General features: G+C 40.1%; 1 protein-coding gene across 1 annotated transcript in view; it reads right to left on the bottom strand.

The window, feature by feature from the left end:
* LOC101172459 (adenylate cyclase type 2-like) overlaps positions 1 to 24,289 on the bottom strand; it is a 75,402-nt gene that overhangs the window by 32,415 nt on the left and 18,698 nt on the right. Inside the window, exons 4-7 of the mRNA XM_023964242.1 lie at positions 3,766 to 3,915; positions 2,605 to 2,753; positions 2,416 to 2,527; positions 1 to 128 (exon numbers count right to left, since the gene is read on the bottom strand). Coding sequence (XP_023820010.1) covers positions 1 to 128; positions 2,416 to 2,527; positions 2,605 to 2,753; positions 3,766 to 3,915 — 539 coding nt within the window. The remainder of the gene's footprint in view (positions 129 to 2,415; positions 2,528 to 2,604; positions 2,754 to 3,765; positions 3,916 to 24,289) is intronic.

Raw genomic sequence — 24,289 nt, 5'->3', positions numbered from 1 at the left:
TTGATAGCTTCACACATATCCAGACCCATTTTCACACAGTTCTTGGCATGGTCTGGCAGTGACTCAGGTAGGCCGGAGACACAGTAGTAACAGTCACCAAGGATTTTAATGCGCATACATTCATTTTCCTGCACAAAAGAGAACTCACTGTTGTTGATAAGACCAGGTTAATAAAATGCAGAAATGACTCAAATACACCTTGTACACATTTTTAGCTTGATTTTTTGTCAAATGTTTAAAAAAATATGAATTTAGCTTAAAAGACCTTTGACTTGTATGCATTGTTAATGCAAGTGGTAATTCCATTGCTACTAATCGCGGAGCAGGACCATTTTATATGGGGGTGGGAGGGGGCAGAAGACTTTGCCGGGGTGGCAAACAGAACAGCAAAGAGGGAAGGTCATTACAAATACATTTTTTAAACCATTGTATTATTGTTGAGTTAGTATTAATGAGTTTTCCAAAAACAAGAATAGCATAGCATAGGCCGCGTCACACAACTGCTACGTACAAATTGCATATTTTCCACATCTGTACTTTTGGTCTTCCATGATAAATGCGTGATTTACATAATTTATAAATGTTTCTTGCGTTCATCATCGTCGATCTGCACAGATGTCCATTGAGGGTTTTGACGGGTCTTTACGTGAATTCAGTTTTGAGCTGTTCAAAATTTTTGATCAGTTGAGAATCTATTCTTTTCATCCTATTCATCCTATTTTATGTAGTTTATACACAATTATTATGTAAATCTTACGCAATTGTGTGAGATTTTTGCAAGATGATTTCGCCAGTTTGTGACTTTCCGCGACCGTTACACATATGTATACGTATGTCTGATGGACTTTTCACGCATGTACCACCGATGTATAACTTAAAACGTGTATACTACGTACGGTTTTCAAATTACGTAGTTAGTTTTAAATTACGTAATTCACGCATGAATCACTAATAAATTGCTTGTAAACAGTGAATAATCAAGCACAGTTCATGCACGAATGCCGTATTGTGTGACGGGTATATGAATATGCAGAAGGCAGGTCGCGGGAGGTGGCTGGGTACGGTGGTGGGGGATGCAACTTTAGACATGCACCGAGCCGTTCTGAAAGATCTCCCCAGCTACGACTGCCGTTGGGGGTCCCCCGAAGCCTTCCAGCTGACTTAGTTAGAGCTGGTGGGAACACAGGGAATCCACCTGTTCAATTAAAACAAAGGACTGCGACTGCCGGAGGCAGGTGCTGACCATGGTGCTGATGTGATGTGATTTCTGCCCAGTGCTCTGAATGTCCAAATTAAGACATTAAATAAAGCGTGGGTTTATTTGTTTTCTGCGTTGTACTTCTTCAGTGGTTTTGACTTGGTTCACTCATGATACATCTGTAAAAACCATAATTTTTCTCACTTTTTCCACATATATTCACAAATGATTAATTTTCATCTGTGCAATAATAATAACAATAATGGATTAGATTTATCTGCGCTTTTCCAGACGCTCAAAGTGCTTACAATGTGTCCATTATTCATTCACTCCTCATTCATACTTGGTGATGGTAAGCTACTGTTGTAGCCACAGCTGCCCTGGGGCAGACTGACAGAGGCGTGGCTGCCAGTTTGCGCCTACAGCCCCTCTGACCATCACCGGGACATTCATGCACATCCACACACCAGTGGAGCCACACTGGAGGCAAGGAGGGTGAAGTGTCTTGCCCAAGGACACAACGACAGTTGGCTAGGAGGAGTGGGGATCGAACCGCCGACCCTTCGATCTTTGGACGACCTGCTCAACCGCCTGAGCCACTGCCGCCCAATATGCAGAATTGTATGTAGTTGCAGTGTGACACAGCATTAACAAAGCATGGAATCAGCGCGGATTTTGGTTAAGACCTGGTCTTAACCAGGCGAAGCAAAAATAATTAGGGGATGTAGATTTCATTGACAAATATTACTTTTCTAATGCTTTCTGAAGCATGTAAAACTGATTCCTTAATTTTTTATATTCTCAAAAATTGGGGGGCCAATGGGAAAACAAGTTATTTTTCTACCGCCCTTGCCCCCCCATAGTGTCGCCCCTGTTGGATAGTGAAAAAAATGTGGTCAATTGAGCTCATTAATGGAAGAAGTTTAAATTGAGCTTCGCAAAAGGAACTTAACTTGAAGATTTAAAAGTGTGAGCAGGATATATGATACAAAAGTAGTATTTTGGCTGAGCTAGATTAAAAGAACAAAATTACAAAGTTCTATGAGAAAGCATTTTACACTGTTGCTAATAAATGATCGCTTGTATTTTTAATCTGACAATACTGCATCATTATAGGTGTGTTTCTAATCAATTATTGCTGGTATTTCATATATGATAAAGCTACAAAGTTTGTAATCCTGTTTTATCATCACAAGACCTAAATAAACAAATGTTACCTTTGCAATTTGATCAAACTTGCCAAAAAGTTCATTCAGCATGTGCACCAGTTCTCCTGGTGAGCAGTCACTTGCCAGCCGAGTGAATCCAACTATATCAGCATAAAGGATACTGAAAAGAAAGAAAAACTCATCAGGCCTAAATCACTCAGTTTTTTTAAACAAAGAAACAAAAAAAACAGCACATACCTGACATTAGTGTGTCTCTGAACATAGAGATTGTGAAAGTTGTTTGTGTTCTCAGTCTGACCAAAGTTTGGACCTTTTAGTCTCTGAATGATCTCAGCTTTCATCACACGGGCAATGTGTGCTGGCAACAGAGACAACAGGAGGCGTTCCTGGGAACACGAAGGGGAAAAATGGAGAGAAATAAAGGAGGGATGCTCCAAAACGTGATTACATTTTAAAGAAAAATCGTTTTCTATGAATATTTGTTTATAATATTATAAAATCACAATTTCAAAACTCACCAAAATCTCCCGAGATGAAATTCATCATTTCTAATTACCCACAGTCTTCAGTTAAGCATCAAAATATCTTCCAGAAGCACTGTTTTTTTTTTTTTAGGGATTTGATTTGAACATCCTACTGATTTCAAGATTCATACCTATAGCACCGTCTTGGGCATGTCATCTTTATCCAAGGCAATGGAAACATCCAATCTGACAGGTGCAAATCATCTCACTGCACCTTTTCTAAGGTGCTGACAGAGCTGTGTGAATGGGATGTCTGCGGTGGCAAAGGCTGCCAAGGATTTGGGTAAATTCATATGGTCTCAATTGAAATACCCGACCATAAAATGTATGTATTCACTTAAGTGCACTTTGGTTGAAAGCGTGCAGCAAATGGCATATATTATGAGTGCGCTGAGGATTTGGGCCAAAGGGGGTGTCTCTGCACAGTAACTACCATCTGTCACAAACCACAGCCAGCACTCCAGAGCGGCAACAAAACATTTCACCCAAGGCATTTAAGGCGCCGCTCGCAACAGTTCAAACAACAACACAAGCTCAATTCACCAGAGGGAGAAACTGTTCCACTCTAGTGCTGCATGTTGTTATATACATATATATATATATATATATATATATATATACATATACATATATATATACATATATATATACATATACATATATATATATATATATATATATATATATATATATATATATATATATATATATATATATATACATACATATATATATATATACATATATATATATATATATATATTTAGTAACCTAACAGAGAATATAACAGGGCCTCCTTTTTTCGACTGACAAAAAGACTCAAATACACTGCATGACTTCACATTCAATAACTCACAGATGATCAAGTCTTTACCTGTTGCCTCTTCTCAAACTCCAGCTTTATTGGGGATTTGATGCAGTTGCAGGTGTCTTGATAAGTTTGTTTGAGTGCGAGCTCCATCAAGTGCTTGTGGTACGCCCCAGCCATGTTCCCACACATGAAAATGATCACATTGGCCAATATCTGTGCAGTGACACGGGACAGAAAGCAATCAGTCAAATATAGGAAACCAAAATGTGAAAAATGAAATATGTTCATTCAATTGGCATTTTTATAAGAATGCATCCGGTTTTTACATGTATTCTTGTTCTTCCACTAATAATGCAATGACATGACAGTTCCTGTTGTTGAACGTAAATGAAAGAAGCAGCACTTTTTAACTGGCCTCAGGTTTTGGGAGAACTAATTAGCTGAATTTCTGAATTAAAGCTTCCTGATGGTGGAGGGACCTCAGTTATTGCTGAAACAGTAATCCATAAAACATTGAAACATTTTTAATTCAACAGTAAAATCTTAGACTGAAAAAAGGCAATGATTTCTTTTCTGGCATGAGTTCAGAAATTACTTTAAAAAGGCAGAAATATAACAAGGATTGTTGCCTCTGGCAATAAATCCTGCAATAACCCAACGTGCAGGGCTATATTTGGAATATAAATACCAAGCAATGATCTTTTTTTATTACTTTGTGAATCAGTTATTGCGAGTAAGCAGATTATGTAAAACAGCTAATGTAATAGGAAAAACAAGAGGAAGGAGCACGCTTTAAAGTAATTTAAAAAGTACTTAAAAATGGGCAGGTGTTCTAGGGAACACCTTTGGAAAAATTTTATGCTAAACGTCATGTGACGTATTTCTGTCTTTCATGTATACAGTTTGTGACAGATTTAATATTAGCCCTGTGAAACGTTTGGATGCAAAAACTCTGCATGTAAACTACATACAATGAATTGCTTAGTCCTAACTTGATAAGACAATCTCCATGATCTTTGGAAATATTAGAAAAAAAGGTTGGAGTCACTGCAGTGAGGAAGGCCCTGCTGCAGATTCAGAGCGCTGTGAGCCCCCACCCCCCCACACGTGTACTCTGTGCTGACCTTTCCTCTTTCATAGAGGACCAACCGCAAGTCAGTACAAACTGGGAGTAAATTCTTATCTTGTAGCGAGAGCAGTCCGACATGATTATGTCCCATTTATGTTAAGGGCCAGAGAATAGTTAAAATAACAAATTCAATAAGAAGAAAAATCATTTTAAGGATGTATTGTGTTCTTTTGCATCACTGCATCCCAGCCCCAAAAGGGATCCTGACATGTAAGTCAGTGTATTACTAACTTCATAACGCTGCAGAGAGAATTTCATTTTGTCTGAAATGATGCCTCATCTTTCAGAATGAGCTGGAGGGACACACGCATTCTGTTCTGATCACCAACAACTGAATGTCTTGCACGTTACACTTGCCTGATCTTCTTGTTAGGGCACAAAAACAGAAAGTCTGACATTGAACAGTATGCGGTTTGCTGGAAAACACAGTTAAAAAAAAAAACCTCAAGTATAGAAAAATTTTCTTCTTATTCTAATTTATTTTACTTAATTATTTATTTAATTATATTTATTTATTTATTTTGTCATTTATTATATATGTATGCATTTATAATTTTAATTATGAAAAATATATTCTTACTAATAATGTTTGACTGTTTTCCAAGTCTTAAAAGAATTCATTATTTCCAGATTAAATTAGAAGGTGTTTACCAAATGTGTTAAAATATTACATATGAGTTTTGGGTTATTGATGAATTAAGGAAAACAAGTATCAAACAAATAATTTGCCAATAATGTATCACATTTTGCACATCCCATTTTGTGTGTTTTAAGTCATCGGTTTGAGGAAAATGTATTTACACATTATTTTAAAAAATCAACGGAAAAAAAAAATTTAATAAAGGTAGGTGATCAACAAATACATTGAATCACAAATTTTTTAACCCTTGTGCTATCCGATAACCCCACCCTTACATTGATGTGTTCTCCCTACCATGACAAAGGTGGATAAAGGTGAAGAGGATTTCATGGACACCAGATCACAAATCATTGAAGATAAAAGGTTCAGCGCACTGTCTAGTGGGTCTAGATGACCCAACTCCCAATGTTAAAGTGCCTAGGATAGCACAAGGGTTAAAGACATTCAGTGTCCTGAGCTCACCTACACCAAACAATCCACTCAGAGCTGCAGCTATGAGTCACATGTAGACTTTGGTCTCCAACTGAATTTCTATGCTTGAGCAGGTAATACAGTCTGAGCAGTGTGTTGTGAATGTCACAGCAGGTCTTTTTCCACAAGGCTATTGTTCCTATGCACTGTCTTCTGCTTTCTGTATTGGCAGATTAGACTCAGCTGACTGTCACAAAGAAGCAGGCTTCAATGGATGACGCTGTATTCCTGCCTTTAGCAGCAATGCAACCACTAGTCTTACTGTTTCTGTCAACAGTACAAACAGTCCAATATGATATTTAAACAATGAACAAAACACTGATTTAATTCCTATATCTCTAAACTGCTTTTAATAAGGCATTAATATATTTCCACACGAAAAATACACGTTTTTACTTTCATTAAATAAAACCTCTCCAAAAATCTTTGTGTGTTTTTAAATAAAGATTTCAAAAAATAGGAGGTATTCCACAAACTAAAGGGGGAATACATTTAACATCCATTAAAGGGGATAAACAGTTTATTGTCAGACTACGGAGCCCTGGACGTGACATATAAAACAAAACAAATTGTTAATAAAAAAAATTGTTAATTTGTGGCCACAAATTAGTTTGGACGCAAATTAATTCTTCATGAGCCCAAAATAAACATTTTGTAGACACAAGTTAGTATTGTGTGGGCAAAAATAGCATTTCATGGGCAAAAAATTTGAAATGTTTTGGGCACGAACTAGCATTTTGCATGCCAATAACAGCCTTATTTTGGCATGAACTGGTATTTTGTAGACACAGATTACTATTGTGTGAGCACAAATTTAACACTTTGGGAGCAACAAATTAGCATTTTGTGAGCATGAATTATAATTTTGAGTGCACAAATTAGGATTTTAAGGCCCCAAAATCCTAATTTTTATACAAATGTTTGCATTTTTTGAACACAAATTTCTACTTTGTGCAAACAAATAAGTATTTTGCATGCACAAACAAGAATTTCCTGGACACAAATCAGCATTTTATCGGCACAAATTTGGAGCAACAAATTAGCATTTTGTATGTTTTTTGTAAGAAAAAACTTGCATTTGGGCACAAATGATCATTTTCGTGTCACTAATTAGTAGTAGGAATTGATGATACTATTTTGTGGCCACAATTTAGTATTTTGTGGACACAAATTAGTTTCTAGTAAACACAAATTGGCATTTTGTGCCCACAATTTAGGACTTTATGGCCGAATTTTGTTTCTGTGGGCACAATGTAGAATGTTGTGCTAACAAAATGTTAATTTGTACAGTAATTAATATTTGTAGTTTGTGCCCACAATATGCAAATATTATAATTTTATGCACACAAAATACTAAATCGGGCCAACAAAATGCTTATATATTGTGCAGAAAATACTAATCCTTGGCTAAAAATTATTCATTTGAGGGGAAAATGTATGTTTTTGTTGTTTTTTTTCTCGTTTTTTTTATGAATGTCATGTCCAGGGGTCCGTAACAGGCTTCATGCTTAGTTTAGTTACTTTGATCCTTAAAAAAAGTTTATTAGATAAGATTTATTCTTCAATGTTCTTTAGAGACAATCCGACTGTCACATGTCCTGTTTTACTCTGGCAAGAACGATCTGCCTCTCTTAAGTACTCGAACTTACCTGTGCTCCTGTCATTTAAGCAGCTCTTGTCACAATTACATTGCCAAATGGTTTCATCTGGTTCCAAAAACAGCTTGAATCTTTTTCTAATCTAACTCCACAAGATCCACTGGTCGGATTTTTTAGTTAAAGCTTGCCATGGATTTTTTAACCCTGCTGCTGTTATTTTATAAAGCATACATTTTCGACTATTCGGGTTCTACGTGGTTTTTGTCAATTTGATTTTGATCATTGGAGCACATTTTTGAATAAAAACCTTTTCTGAAACCCCAGAAAGTAGCATTGGCAGCTCCTATAAAGTATGATTAGAATCATTACATACAAATCTAATCTCTTTGATTCCTCATTCCAGTCTTCCCTGAGCTATTTACTGGTTGGCAATCTCCTTACTGTTTTCTCCTCGGGCTGCACCAAACATCATCTTTTGTTTCACTTAATTATCTTTTACAAATGAGAATAATAATAGGATCAATAATTCAATTTCGGCTGGACTGACTTAAAACTGAGAGCCAATTTTGTACCTGTTAGTAGCCTAGTGTTTTATTTTTTTACTTGGACCGTGTTACACATGTCTGCTCCAAGCTGGAAACAAAAATCATAATGCTGCACAAAGCTTAGATGTTATGCTCCATCTTTATGGTTCATTGGGGTTATTTATTTATCATTTGAGACCATCTAAGCTGCATATGAAAAGGCTCTTTTTCCCTGCAAACAAAGCAACTTCTAATAATCAAGTGCAGACCAGCCATGCATTTATGGAAAACCCTACGGTTGTGGTGGCCAGAGCTTTGAGCCAAGTAATGGTTACTTCTTTAGTTATTGGGGGGGGGGGGGGGGGGGGGGGGGAATGCACACCAAGCATACATTTAGCAAAAGAAAAGAATAAATGAAAAAATCAGCCAGAAAGCACATTAAGATAATGTATATTATATACATTCTAAACAAAAGCAAGACATGAGCAGAAACCAAGCAACTATTTATGTTTTGTATAGTAAGCTCAAATGTGCATCCTGCAAAGCTTTGCACATCTTATGCAAAATACTTTTAATGCATCATATAAATTATAAATGTTGTTCAGGGGTAGCTGACGTTTTGCAAAAGTAAACACTTATAGATGCAGTTTTTTTATGTAAGAGATAAAATGTATGAATCAGCAACCTTTTACCAGTTATGTTGTTTTAGATGTTACTAAGAAATTGGAAAAATAATGTAAAAAGATGAAAAGAACAACGTATTTAGGTGTCTTCGGGGGGTCATGCAATTCATCTCATCTTTAGGTGGATCAGTTTATACTTCCTTATGTTTTCTACTAAATAATACGAAGACGACCATTTATCATTTTCTACAAAACAGCTGACAATAATGAATTCATATTAGGAGAATACAGTATATCATACAGTGCTTTTAATGAGTGAGCCGTCTCTCAAAACAGAGAAAACCAACGCCAGAGGGCAAGTGCATGAATGTGGTCTACAGCCTGGATTTATGCTCATCCCTATTCACTGTATCTGGGGCAGACATCCCTTTTTTCAGTCCACTGAATTTATTATGTATTCTCCACAAACACGGAAAAAAGACACAATACCAAAGTTACTATTTACTTTATTGAAAAGCATGACACTCCTAAGTCTGGCCGGGTTTGCAATTGTGTTTTCAATGAGAAGACTGCTGCAGAATGATGTTGAGAGCACATAGTTCACACAAGTAAGCTGAATAACTAAAACACGGTCAAAAATAACGGACCAAAACCTTTGAAAGGTGTTTGATTAAAGCATTTTTGTCAGGTTAATATTCTGGTTTTATTTATTAATCAAACATAAACAGATATTTATACTCACAACTCCTGATGGGCCTTTTTTTGTGTTGACCAACGTTTGCTTGGATCTGCCTTTAAGTTTTTAGAAATGAAGACGTGTACATACAACATGCCGACGATACGCAGTTGTATTTATCCATGAAGCCTGACCAGAATGACCAGATAGAGAAACTGAACGCCTGCATCAGTGACATCAAGACCTGGATGACAATTAATTACCTCCTCTTGAACCCAGAAAAAACTGAGGTCATTATACTTGGTCCTAAAAACCTCAGAGATGCTCTGTCTGCTCAGATAGTCTCCCTGGATGGCATAAGTATAGCCCCCAATTCCACAGTTAGAAACCTTGGAGTTTTACTTGACCAGGATTTATCATTTAAGGCTCACATATCTCAGGCGTGCAGAACTTCCTTTTTCACCTGCGGAATATTGCTAAGATCAGAAATATACTTTCTAAGAGTGATGCTGAAAAACTCATCCATGCATTTGTTACGTCGAGGCTGGATTACTGTAACTCCTTGTTAGCAGCGTATCCTAAGAGTTCCTTAAGAAGTCTCCAGCTTGTTCAGAACGCAGCAGCTAGATTGTTAGCTGGAACTAGCAGAAGAGATCACATCACTCCTGTGTTGGTTTCGCTCCATTGGCTCCCAGTTGATTCTAGAATCAAGTTCAAGATCCTCCTGTTAACCTATAAGGCCTTACATGGAATGGCCCCGTCCTATATTAAGGACCTCATAGTCCCTTACCATCCAATGAGAACACTTCGCTCGCAAAATGCAGGACTGCTTGTGGTTCCTAGAATTAGTAAAAGTACGGTTGGAGGTAGAGCGTTTAGCCACCAAGCCCCTGTCTTATGGAATAAACTCCCAGCTCATGTAAGAGAGGCCGACTCAGTTTCTACATTCAAAGTTAGACTGAAAACATTCCTCTTTGGACAGGCTTATTGTCAGACTAGTTAGTATTCAGAGATTATTTAACTTAATGTTAATTTGTTTAAATTAAATTTAATAACTATTTCTTTTAAAAGGCTGCTAGAAGTTGAAGCTGGGGTAACTATGGTGCACTGGGGTTCTGTCCTCTTTCCTTTTTTACTTCTACCCTTCCTCTCCTCTATTCTTGATCATAATTCATCATCTAGTTCTCCATGCCTCTGTTTGGTACAATGCGATTCATGTATTGTCCCTCTTTTCCTCTCCCCTCCTGGGGAGTGGGAGTGCTTCCAGATTCCAGTTGGTTCATCCAACTTTAGGTCTAGGCGCTGTAAGAGACGGCAGCCACTCCAGACGCTTCGCAGCACTGTTTCTCGTTCTTCAATCCTTTCTTTGTTTTCTTTCTTTTTCTTATCCTACATTTTACTGATAGGTATCCTATGGATACGGACGTTTTTCACATTAGAGCCAGCTCTCTCGTTTATTCTAGAGAGGTTTTGCTGGCTCTCAGGAAGAGTACGCACGGAGTGAGGCACGACACCCCAGTGGAATTGCGGAGGAGATACCGGGGCTGCAAAGCCGGGGCTAAGCTAAAGGCTAGGCTAGCGGACAATCGGAGGCGATATAAACCATCGCTTCCCTCCATGATTATGGGAAACGTCAACTCACTGCCGAATAAGATGGACGAGCTGTCCGCTCTGGAGAACCAGCGGATTTACCGCGAGTGCAGCTTGCTCATTCTGACGGAGACATGGCTAACCGATAGCGTACCGGACGCTAACGTGGACCTGCGGGGATTTACAGCTGTAAGAGCCGACAGAGACACGAAGGCGTGTGGGAAAAGCAAAGGTGGGGGACTGATCATCTACATCAACAGCCGTTGGTGCAACCCTGGCCATGTCACAGTCAAGGCAGTGTGTTGTTGCCCTAATCTGGAACTGCTAGCCGTTAGTCTGCGGCCATATTATCTGCCCAGGGAGTTCAGTCACGTGATCTCCATCTGTGTTTACATCCCTCCGAGGGCGGACGCAGCCGCTGCCTGCGAGAAAATACACAGCATCACAGCACGGCTGCAGGCACAACATTCTGAGGCCTTCATAATAATTTCGGGAGACTTTAATCATGTCACCCTGGACTCCATCCTGGCTACCTTTCACCAGGTTGTGGACTGTCCAACCAGGAAGAACAGGACAATAGATTTACTGTATACCAACGTGAAGGAGGCATACAGAGTCACCGCCCTGCCCCCACTGGGAAAGTCAGACCACAACCTGGTGTACATACAGCCCCAATACACACCCCTAGTCCAAAGGCAGGCTGTCTCCACTCGTTCCATCAGGAGGTGGCCTCCTGAAGCAGAGGAGGCACTGAGAGACTGCTACAACACCACGGACTGGGATGTGCTGCTGGGTGAACATGACGAGGACATCGAGGGGATGACGCACTGCATCACAGACTATCTCAACTTCTGTGCAGATGTGGTCGCCCCCACCAAGACTGTTCGGTGTTACCCAAATAACAAACCATGGGTAACACAGGAAGTCAAGGCTGTCCTCAACCGGAAGAAGAAGGCCTTCAGGACTAAGGACAAGGAGGAGATGAAAACAGCACAGAGGGAGGGGAAACGCTGCCTGAGGGAAGCAAAGGACTGCTACAGGAAGAAAGTGGAGCAGAAGCTGAGGGAGAACAACATGAGGGACGTCTGGGAAGGTGTCAGAACCATCACTGGACACAAAGCCAGGACCAGCATAGAGGGGGGGAGTGTAGAGCGAGCCAACGACCTGAACATGTTTTTCAATAGGTTCAGTGAGAACACTCCACTCCCCACCGTCACTGTAGCCTGCCCTCCCCCCGACATATCTTCATCACCAGCAGTCACCACAGTCACCAGCAGCCCACCCTCCTCTCCCCCCCACCAGCTGCCGCAGCCACCACTTCTTCACACCCTCCCACTCTCACCTCTCCTGCACTACACCCCCCAACCTGCACCTTCTCCTCCTCCACGGGAGCTGAACAGCCCCCCAACCCATCTACCCTCCTTACAGCCCTTCCCCTGTTTCACGGCTGACCAAGTGAGGGGGGAGCTGAGGAAGCTCCGGCCCAGGAAGGCAGCAGGACCCGATATGGTGTGCCCACGGCTTCTGAAGACCTGCGCCGCTGAACTCGGGGAGCCGTTACAACGCATCTTCAACCTGAGCCTCCAACTCGGGAGAGTGCCCACCCTCTGGAAGACTTCATGCATCGTTCCGGTCCCCAAGAAGAACCGGCACAGCGAGCTGAATGACTTCCGACCAGTGGCACTCACATCACATCTGATGAAGACGTTGGAGCGGCTCTTCCTCAAGCTCCTCAGACCCCAGGTGCTGCACGCTGAGGACCCCCTACAGTTCGTCTACCGGGCAGAGGTTGGAGTAGAGGATGGCATCCTCTTCCTCCTACACAGAGCACACTCGCATCTGGACAAGGGAAAAGGCACTGTGAGGATTACTTTCCTGGACTTTTCCAGTGCCTTCAACACCATACAGCCCCTTGTACTCCAGGAAAAACTCTCCAGTATGCGAGTGGACCCGTGCCTGGTTGCTTGGATTTCCAGCTACCTCACTGACAGACCACAGTACGCCAGGCTGAAGGACATCACATCTGACACTGTGGTCAGCAACGTGGGAGCTCCACAGGGGACTGTACTTTCCCCTTTCCTCTTCACCCTGTACACTGCGGACTTCTGCTACAACTCGGACACGTGTCTCATCCAGAAGTTCACAGATGACACAAGCATCGTGGGGTGTATCAGTGGCGACGAGGAGGAGGAGTACAGGAGCCTGGTGGATGATTTTGTTGTCTGGAGCCACAAAAACAACTTACAGCTCAACACCTCCAAGACTAAGGAACTGGTCATCGACTTTGGGAGGGACAGACCCAACCCCAGACCAGTTCTGATAGGAGTGGAGGAGGTGGAGGTCGTGCAGACCTATAAATATCTTGGGCTGTGGCTGGACAACAAGCTGGACTGGACGAGCAACACGGGGCAGCTGTACAAGAAGGCCCAGAGCAGGATGTACTTCTTGAGGAGGTTAAGATCCTTCAACATCTGCAAGAAGCTCCTGGGGATCTTTTATCAGTCTGTGGTCGCCAGTGTAATAACCTACGCTGTGGTGTGCTGGGGGGGGGAGCACCTCAAAGGCTACGTTCACACTGCAGGCTGAAACGACCCAATTCCGAATTTTTTGTCCCTAAGCGGCCCAATTCCGATCTTTTCATGACAGTCTGAATGACACAGATCCGATCTTTTCAATTGCGACCCAGGCCCCGTGGATTTGCCGTCCTGATTCCGAATTGTAGCCGTTCTTCTCAATTGCGACCGCCGTCTGACCGGCCAGGCGACTTGATTCCGAACTGTACGTCATCGACACGCAACAAACGTCATCATTTTGCGTTAAAGTAGGCGGGAACGAGAACGTAAACATCAACCATGGTGGACGATGCTGCTGAGATCAGTCAGTGGAAGGGAAGCGAGGTCACTGATTGGATTAATATTTGGGCTGATCGCTCTTTCCAGGCCAAACTCCAGGGCTCTTATCGCAACTGGGCGGTTTTTGAAAAAGATTCCAGATAAATGGCAGAGCGTGGTGTTGAACCTTTCCCGCGATGACTTTTTTTTTCTTTCTCCCCTTCCGACCGTGCTCAAGCGCGGGGGAGCCGAGGCGATCCTCCTCCTCCTCCTCCCTGTTCTGATCCTTAGATTCTCCAGAACGGGTTAATAAAGAGTCCATAGCATTTATTCTGGGGGAAACCTTCTTTTATTACCGTCCTCCGTAACACACAACATGAATGCACGCCCACACTGCCCCCCCCCCCTATTCTCTATCGCGGCACGCGCTTGCACACACACACACGGGGCGCGCGCGGGCCCAACACATACACATTTCCATTCCACAACAGTGGGTACAGATGATCCCGACTCCAATGCCTTCTTAAAATGAAAGATTGTAATTGTGCTGCTCCTTCGTGAAAATAAATTTAATATTACAAAAAGAGCTCCGCTTTTGACAACACTGTTGTTGACATCTGCTCCGCAAACAAGTGACGTCGTTCACCGTTGAGTATTCTTCTGGCTTCTGCGCATGCGGGTCTCGTTTGGGTCGTGTCACGGTCACACTGGAGATCACAAAAGTTCGGATTTACTTGGAAATGTGAACGGTCTAGCAAACAATTCGGATTTTTAAAAAAAATCCGAATTGAGCATTAAGCCCTGCAGTGTGAACGTAGCCAAAGACAGACTTCTCCAGGCTGGAGAAGCTGATCAGGCGGGCTGGCTCTGTGGTTGGCACAAGGCTGGACCCTCTGGCTACTGTGGCAGAGAGAAGGACACTGAAAAAACTGACAGGTATCCTGGACAATACCACCCACCCTCTGCACACGACCATCAGTAGCCAGAGAAGCACCTTCAGCAAGAGGCTGCTCCTCCCAAGGTGCAGGACTAATAGACTGAGGAACTCCTTTGTCCCCCGTGCCATCAAACTCTTTAACCTCCACTTAGGAGGGGGGAGGAAGACGGAAAAGGAAAGGGAAAGGGCCTGAATGACCTTTTTTTTGTATATACTGTTTGGAATTTTTCTAGTCACTGTGCTGCTTTTTCCTCTTCACTATATGTATGTCAACCAGTGCTGTATGCGATGGAGATGTCAATTTCCATGCGGGAACCTCCCAAATGGATAAATAAAGTTGTCTATCTATCTATCCGTGCTCCTGTTCCTGACCGTCTACCTCGCCTTTGCTCCTGCTCCTACACCTGGCTGTGGATCCTGCCTCTGGCTCATCTCTGGCTCGTCTCTGCTCTGTACCTGACCGAGTACCTCGTCTCTGCTCCTGCTCCTACACCTGGCTGTGGTTCCTGTCTCCGGCTCGACTCGCGCCTTTGACTGTCCCCACAACCACGGCTGGATGAAGCTCGTCTGCTGGACTTTTATATATGTAGTTGTAGATTTAGATAAGTTAATTCTTCTCTAAGAGTTCTGGTAAATCGCCTGTCCATCCTGGGGGAGGATCCCTCCTTCATGTGGGCACCCCTGAGGTTTCTTTGTTTTTTCCAGAATCCGTTTTTTTGGGGAGTTTTTCCTTACCGCGAAGGGGGGTCTAAGGGCAGGGATGCCAGTATAGCTTAGTCAGTTTGTTAGTTCATTTTAGTATTTTCCTATTGAACTCTTTGTATTCGTGATCTTTTTGAGTTCATGTTTTACTTCGAAGCCCATCGAGACGACTGTTGTTGTGATTTTGGGCTATACAAATAAAATTGAATTGAATTGAATTTAAATATGTTGTTTCTATAATCTGACACCAGTGAGCCAATTTCTCCTTTTCCATCTTGCTCTGGGGCACTGTAATGAGCCGTACTGGGGAAAGTCAAATCCAGCTAAAAGTTGTCTATTATTCACTCAGCCCATACACGATCAATGAAAAACCATATTTGAGATAAACGAGAACTAGTTCGAGCTCAGAAAAGAAGAAAGTCAAGTTTTAAATGAAGCCAGCCAACTGCACAGTTTTAAACCAAACCTCACTAATTGTTTCAGCACAGACTCGAAATTAGCCAACTTTGAAATTGGAGTTGGTTTATTCCAAACAATCAAAACACTTGAAAACTAAAGAAGACAAAACAAAATAAACAAATCAAACATAATTAGAAAATCAATTAGTTGCAATTCCTCAATACACCAGAAAGGAGAAATTTTCCATTCATTCCTAAAAAGTCTTATTTTAAACATTCATTCATTCATCTTCTAATCCGTTTGTCCCTTTCGGGGTCATGGGGTTGCCGGAGTCTATCCCGGCCACTTACGGGGGAAGGCAGGGGACACTCTGGACTGTTTGCCAGTCTGTCGCAGGGTCACACATATCACACACCCATGCACACTCACATTCACACCTATGGACAATTTGGAGTGACCAATTAACCTATGAAGCAGGTTTTTGGACAGTGGGAGGAAGCCAGGTCCCCGGAGAAAACCTACGCATGCACGGGGGTCGGGGAGAACATGCAAACTCCACACAGAAAGGTCCCCCCATTGTTGTTCTGTTTTCATGTCCCCCAGCCGGGACTTGAACCAGGGGCATTCTTGCTGTGAGGCAAGAGCGCTAACCATTGCAGCCCTTATTTTAAACAAAAAAAGAAAAAAGTAGTTATAGTCTGGTGTTAAGGTGGTGTTAAGGATTTCTTTTTCAATTTATACTGCCTTTATTTTCTAATCATGACAGAGGACTTTCCTTAGTGTCATTTTGATTTTTTTCAACCTAAAATGTGTGCATTGTTAAAATAAAAGTGGGTGGATGCAGCTGTAGCAACTGATGCATGACTGACCATGACTGATGCAACACATGGTATTGTAGTGGATTAAACATGAGAGATGACACGTCTCACAACCTAAAACACAACTAACCAGTGGTTTGATCTGAAACCACTGAAAACATCTCTCTGTGATCACAGATGGACATAAAAACGTGGAATTCTGCAGCTGTTTGCAATTAGTCAAACTATGCCATAAAAAGCCTGAAAAGCTCACATAAATTACAGATCATTTCTGTGCTTGACAGCAGTCCAGGATGTAAAAGAATGCTATTTTTGGTCTGAAAGTAGAGGTTGCGATAAGGAAATAAAAAAAAACTAAGCTTAACCAGTATGTTTATTGCAATATTTTTAGTGAGTTTGCCTGAAGAAATGCTATTTTGAGTGAAATAAAACATTTTTTTTCCATACTGTTTGTTGATAAACATTTTGGGTCTTTTTTTTTTTTTTGGAAAAACAAAAATTCAACACCTAATCCGATCGTCTCAGATATTTTTCGGACTCCTAAATTTATGTGATGTTTAAAGACCCACTCCAATAAAAATGTTCTGATGATTGAGACATAAAGCTAAAAAATAGCATTCAAGAGTGTTTTTATTTATTCAAGTTGTTGTGAATAAGGAGTATACGAATAAAAGGAGTTCTGATTCATCCACCTGTGGAATAATATATTTATGTACGTCTTTGTTTTCTTCATGTGAGCTGGCATCTGGCTCAAAACTGTACGCCATTTTTGTTGCATCGCTTCTGTTGGCTTGGAGTTGTGCGGGGCTGTACTGTATGCTTGCTGGAGAGATTGTAAACAAAGGGATGATGGGTAATCACCGCAAGCTAACTCTGTGCCAAACATTACGCCCACATCTCAGAGGCAAATTATTAAGGAATTCCTGCCGCTCTGCAGAAACTGTTCTAGAAAACGGCAGTTTTTTTTTATTCATACTTAAGCGACCAGTGGGAACGCTTTTACAATAGATCAGAGATGAGCGGAGTGGGACTTTAATGTGTTTGTGATAAACAACTCTCTAAAATAATAGATGAGAATTCTTTTTGTCCGAAATAATTTTCGAATGAAGGTTAAATAAAAAGATAATTTCTGAATAACCAGCAACTTAAAATAATTTAGCTAGGTATTGTAGTGTATACATTATTTAAACTGCACAGCATGTTGAATCCCTGTTGCATGAACATATCAGATAAAAAAAATGAAATCCAAGTGCTTTTAGCTCTTCAATACATTATACAGTTCATTAAGAATCAAATGAAAATCCCTGTAAAATATAATGGACAAAATGGAAATGTCAGCGTGATTGCTTCTCAAATAATATTACTCAGGCAATCTGTGTGTTCACTGCAACAATTTATGGGAGAATAGACTTTTAATAGCTGGCATTTGCATGTTCATTGAGTCAACCCCTCATAATCAAATCTATTATCTTATTCCAAAGGGACATGAAAAAGAGAGAAATTTCAATAATCAATTAACAGAGACCTGAATGTCATCATTTTACTGGTTGTTCGGTACAAATATTAAAAAAATATACCTATTTGCATTTGCACGTACACTTGAAATGTCATGATACTCTATAAATGTCAATGTGCCAGACTAGCGACTGGGTCTTTCTCTATCTGCTGTCTCAAAACATGAAAACAAAAACGCCAGACCAACAGTTAAACAGCAAACCCTCACATAGTTAGGAGCATCTGAAGCTGTATGCATGTCTCTACATAATTACATAAAAGTCTTGCACCCATATACATGTATATAAAATGAACTTACTGCACGGCTGATTTTACATATTTCCATTTTGGAAAATATATTTTTCTTCAGGGTTTTCTCCTTCAGCCGTCAGTTTTCTATTAAAAACTGTTAAATAAATTATTTTGTAGTCTCAAAGTAACTTTATTAATAATGCATTTTTCCCCCCTATTCTGGGAGATTTACTCTCCCCTGGCAGGTATATTACAGACTTCATGATAACTGTCGTCAAAAGCAATTTAAGAATCCTTTAAAGGACGTCACTCAAATGAAACAGAGTTGCTGATGTATAAACACAAACTGAAGTTTGTTTCACCAAAACAACTATTAATCTGCTGCAATATTAGTATTTAGGGTTTTTTTAATTGATCAATTTAATTGATGACTTGTTTCATATTCCTATAGATCGATCTGTCTGAGGCAAGTTGTTGAAATGAATCGATAATAATGGATACTGGAAAATACCATTGGGATTGAAGATTTATTATTTTATTGTGGATTGGTGGATTTATCTTACTACAGCGTAAAAACAACCATCACAGTGGATAACAAACATGTGATGTCAGCAAAAAATGATCAGTCCATCATACCAGTCCAATGTGTGGAAACACTTTGAATTAAGCAAAGACGTGTGACCAAACAGTGTGGTAGAATGTTCTAAAAATATTCCATTTGGATTGTTTTGATGTGCAAAAACAACAGTGGGTTGAACTTTATGAAACTAAAATATGAATAGATTTCCCATTCAATCTTGTTTACTTGATTGTTTGTACACATATTTAATTTACACTTGATTATCTTGTAGGAAATACGAGGAATCTGGAAAACATCACCTGCACTGTTCAGTACCCAGGTATTTATCTCTATGTAACTCTGCTGGAATTTTTGTCCAAAGACGTAATCAAATAGTTGTTAAAATAAAACGTTACACCCCGACTTTGCATGATATACTTTCTGAAAAAAACAGATTAAGATTCAATTCATTAGATAAATCAATAGACCACCAAACATTATTTACAGTTGTTTGAGCTGCTCAATCACATTTTGCAACATATTTGCAGTGTTTTTGTCCAAAACAACATGATCACAAAAGCAATTCTAATCTATATTCTCCACTTCTGTCTGTTTTTCCAATAAAAGCCATTTGTTATTCCAGGTAGCGATTTGAAGAATTGATCTGGTGCGGGTGAGAAAAAGTTGTGGCAGACTTTTACCTTTTACCGTCTCCACTCAGACAACATATGATTGGAAGAATTGTCAACTGTTTGGGGTCATTTTGTTGATTTTTTTTTTAATTATAACAAAAGTTGAAAAGTTTGCACAGCTCCAAAAATATGTGAATGCATGCAGTCTTGATCAAGGATGTTCAAAAAGTGGCAAGAAGAGTTCATTTGTTCCAATTAATAGTCCAATTAGAGATTTGGGGGGAAAAGAATTAATTGGGTCAAAAGTTTCTTTTAAGAAAGAGTCTGCAAGTAGAGCAGAAAATCCTCAGCATGAAAAGGAATTTTATGCCCACAATGTGTCTCTTATCCCTTTCGTCTTTGGTCTCTGTTGATTTGCTGAAGCCATGAACGATGGAGGGAGTGGACATCCTTGTCTGCCCCCCCGACATTGGAGAGTAAAGCTTTGTGACATAATCCCATTTGTGGTTACAGCAACTCTGGCTGCTGATCCAATGAATAAATGATTCTCCATGTGATTCTCTGTGTATGACTTAAAAAGCCATTTTCCTTTGGCAAAATACTTTTTTTCCCCCCTCATGCAGTGACACAAAGGGTATATTCAGACTGGACACTTTTGGTTCGCTTTAAGTGAACCAGAGTTTTTTCTACCGATAAACCAGAACAAATTTTCAGTCTGAATACACCCAAGCGGACCCTGGTTCGGGACCAGAGACCGCACTCTGACCCATCTTTGGATGTGGTCTCAGTTCGTTTCCAATCAGACTGAGATTCGGGTCGCTCTGAGATTCCTCAGCCTGAATACCTTTCCGGGAGCGGAACAAGTGAACCAAAGCAGCCACCGTAGCCGACGTAAACAGAACAGGAATGTGGCAACTGATGAGCCGCAGACAAATATAAAGCAATGATTGTCATATAATCAAACAGGAAAAGGTGTCCAACTCCAACTAGAAGGTTTATTTTAACATAGCTGAAAACGCTTCTTACATGCTTTTCTGTGTCTCCTTACACGGCACACGCTGCTGTGACGTCATCCTAAAAGCTACCTTGCAGTTCCTTAACAGAATTCTCTCAAAGCAATGCCACAACACCACAACAATGAGATACAGCAATTCATTGAAATGTGATCGGAAAAATGCAGGCTCATTAAAACAATTTCTAATGTGATAAAAATTGCTTCTCACACTGTTTTCCCGACAATCTAAATCTTCTTTGTCCTCTTCTTGTCAGTAACCGCCCTGCAGCATGTCTCCACCAGACCAAAAAAGCGAGTAAAAGGTATTCTACCTGACAATGATATAGTCGTTCAAAATTTGTGATTGAAATATAAATTTTCATTGAACTAAATGCACAGGATTTCCATCATTTTGCCTCTAGTTGCTTTACCCCGCCCTCATAATTCCTGACCAGTGAGTGAAGAGATCGTTAGTCACATGGTTTTGTTTACACGCTTTAGTCCGGACCAGGGAAGTCCGCTCGACACCAATCTAAATACAGACCAAACACAAGGTTTAGAGCTTGATCCGGACCAAATTATGCGGATTGGACCAACAGATTTTTCCAGCCTGAATACACCCTAAGATAAATTAAGAGTTGCTCTGTTGTAATTAGGTTAAATAATCTGCAACTGCTATTAAAGGCATTTCTATTTTTCATTAATCTTAAGTCTAACAATTGGGGAGTGAGTGTCTTAATTCCAGTGGCTAAGGCTTTAGTGATTATCTTAAATTAGTACTTGTTAATGATAGAGGCCAGCAGCTAGAAGGATGAGTTGGATCTTTGTTTTTATAATTACTAACATGACTGCTGTGTCAGATGTGTTTGTATTAGGGATTTCTTTCTTTTTCCAGTAAGTCATTAGGGATTTTAAATATGGGGAATTTTTACTAAAACCTTTTGAAAGTCAATGAAAATTAGTGGAGCTTCAGATTTTTTGTTTATGTTTCTAGAGGAGTCCCATTAACTTTAGGTTTTTAAAAAGTTGTTAAAATTCTAATATGTTTGGACATTATTAAATGGAGTAAAAGTCACTATAGAAGGTTCAGAAGACATTCTTGTTTTCCTCTGGGTTTCAGAAAGTTTTGCCTGAAGTATGATGTTTTTCTTTTTAATCTTTTGCACTGTTATTGTTTAGATAAAACTCCCATAAAAAACTGTTTTGTATGTTTCTAACAAGTTCTTGTGTCATTTTTTAATGATGGAGGACATATGCATTTCTGACTATTTCTTTATTCAAGTCGTTGTGTATCAGGGTCAGACGAAAAAATGCAGTTGGAAAGATATTGTGTTTGCTACTTTTTGAACTAATGTTACTCTGTACAATCTATGTTCTAGAAAACAACAGGTGTATTGATTCAGTATAATCGTAATTTTAAAAAAAACACTCTTTTAAAATAGCACAAAAGATTATCTGACTGGGACTTTAATTTGCTATATCCTCATGCATCTTCTCTTTTTGTTCAGTTTTGTTAAACTATTTTAAAATGTTCTAAAGTCTGTTATGTGATGAGTTCTGAGTGTGCAGATGCTTTTTTCTGACTGCATCTGACATGGTCTCTAACAGCAGTTAGATGTAATTGATAAAATGCTAAGACTACACTGCTTCCTACAGGCCTTTTTGGTGCTCAGAAGCCATGTCAGCCTCTTGTCCTTTTGAGTAAACCTCTGGGAGCTGTATACACATGGATCTGAAGGTTGCCCCATTACTGCATCAGAATAGCCAGTGACTAACTGACTGCATTGAGCTCATTTGATTAAATGTTCCCCTGACTGACCAATGCTGCTCCAGCGTTCACGCGGTTTGGTAAACTGTATTGATCCTCCTACACTAAATTTAGGTACCAATCTACAGCAATCCGAACCAATTTACTTCATTAATGTATGCTGTAAACCTGCAGTTCACTGTGAACGGAGGCCTTTTCTCTTAGTTGTGGAGGCCAAAGCACACGAAAGGCAAGTGTGGCATTAGGAAGTGTGGATATCGAACCTCCAACTGCTGCAAAATTCAGCAGCACGCGTACTGACGAGGACCAGGGGGCGGGAACACATTACACCAATTTTAAAATCGCTGCATTGACTCCCTGTGTGCTCAGGATTGATTTTAAAGTTTTTTTTAATGGTTTATAACTGTTTTTATGGTCTCTGGCCATCATATTTGTCTGATATGATTTCAAAGTATGAGCCCTCAGGAACCCCAAGGTCCTCTGATACAGGCCTTTTGGTTATCCCACAAGTTAGAACTAAAACACACGGTGAGGCCTCATTCAGTTGTTATGGATCTCGCCTGTGGAACAGCCTCCCAGAGAGCCTCAGGGCCGCAGAGACTATTCATGTTTTTAAAGGAAGGCTTAAGACCTACTTTTTTAATTTAGCTTTTAGTTGAATTTTAGGAATTTATTTGATATTTTAAATATTTATGTTCTCTTTTTACTAGTTTGATGTATGTGTATGTGTGTACATTTTATTTATTTATTTATTAATTTATTTATTTGTACTTACTTATTTATTTATTTTTTTAGTCACACTTACCATTTTATATGTCTATAAAGGTTTATTTATGTAATTATTTGTTTTTTGTTCTTGTTTGTAATAAATAATTATAATGTTAATTTTATTCCTTTTACATTTTCGTTGTAACTCCAGTGTTTTCCTCAGAGGGATCCTCCACATTGGTGACTGACCCTTCTCAGTGAACTGGGATTGGATCTCCCGGGTTTGACTCTTTTGATCAGATCTGGGGGGTCCTGTGGTAGTGTACTCCGTGAACTTGGGTGGGGGGCACTGATGTGGAAGTGTCCCCAAAATATCGTTTTCCCACTTCAGTACAAACCCAGGTCTCTACATTCCATCATTTTATCACTCTTTTTAACATTGTGTGTATTTGTGTGTGTGTGTGGGGGGGGGGGGGGGGGGGGGTCGGCATTGTTTGCCGTGTCATTTTGTTTTTAAATTTGACACTTTCAGTGACATGTGTTTTAAAAGTGCTCTATAAATAAAGGTTGATTTGATTTGATGATGAAACTGATTTCTGTGACATCTTTCTGTCGTCACTGCTAAGCTAAGCAATTCAGGATCAGGGGGGGTTGACACAATCAGGGGACCTCTCTTTCCCCCATTTTAGAATTGAGGATTGAACAGTTGCAAGATTCATGTTCTTCACACTATAAAGTTGCACAACTTCTTGTCCAAATCTATTAAATGAGTTTACATCATGTAAAATATTTTTGTTTTAGTTTTCAAGTGCCTTATGTTGATTCAAAAAAAAAAAAAAACACCTCCAAAGCAGTATTTCATTCCCAATCCACAACAAGCGATTGGGTTCTCACATTGTGATGTAGATAAGTCAGGAACCGCCCCTTCCAGGAAGAGTCTGCGCTGCCAGCACCGCCCCCAGGCCAACACACACACCCACTTTTTCAGCAGAGCTAACGGTAATTGGGTAAACGCTTTCATTTTATATGCACATCCATCTTTGCAAAAGTTGGGATGTATGTTTTTGTGGGCAAAACGCAGACACACTGTCAAGGCAGGCTGTAGGTTGATGTCATGAAATGGGCGGCACCAATGAGTTTTATAGGCTACAGGTGCTACGCTAACTTGTTGCGTACACAAAGTTGGACGCCATATTGGATTGGGACCAAGTGCCTGTTTACTGCTGTGCTACAATTGCACAA

Source organism: Oryzias latipes, chromosome 16, assembly GCF_002234675.1.
Source record: "Oryzias latipes chromosome 16, ASM223467v1".
NCBI lineage: Eukaryota > Metazoa > Chordata > Actinopteri > Beloniformes > Adrianichthyidae > Oryzias > Oryzias latipes.
The sequence above is the reverse complement of the archived record's forward strand: the minus strand, read 5'-3'. Positions and strand labels throughout refer to the sequence as shown.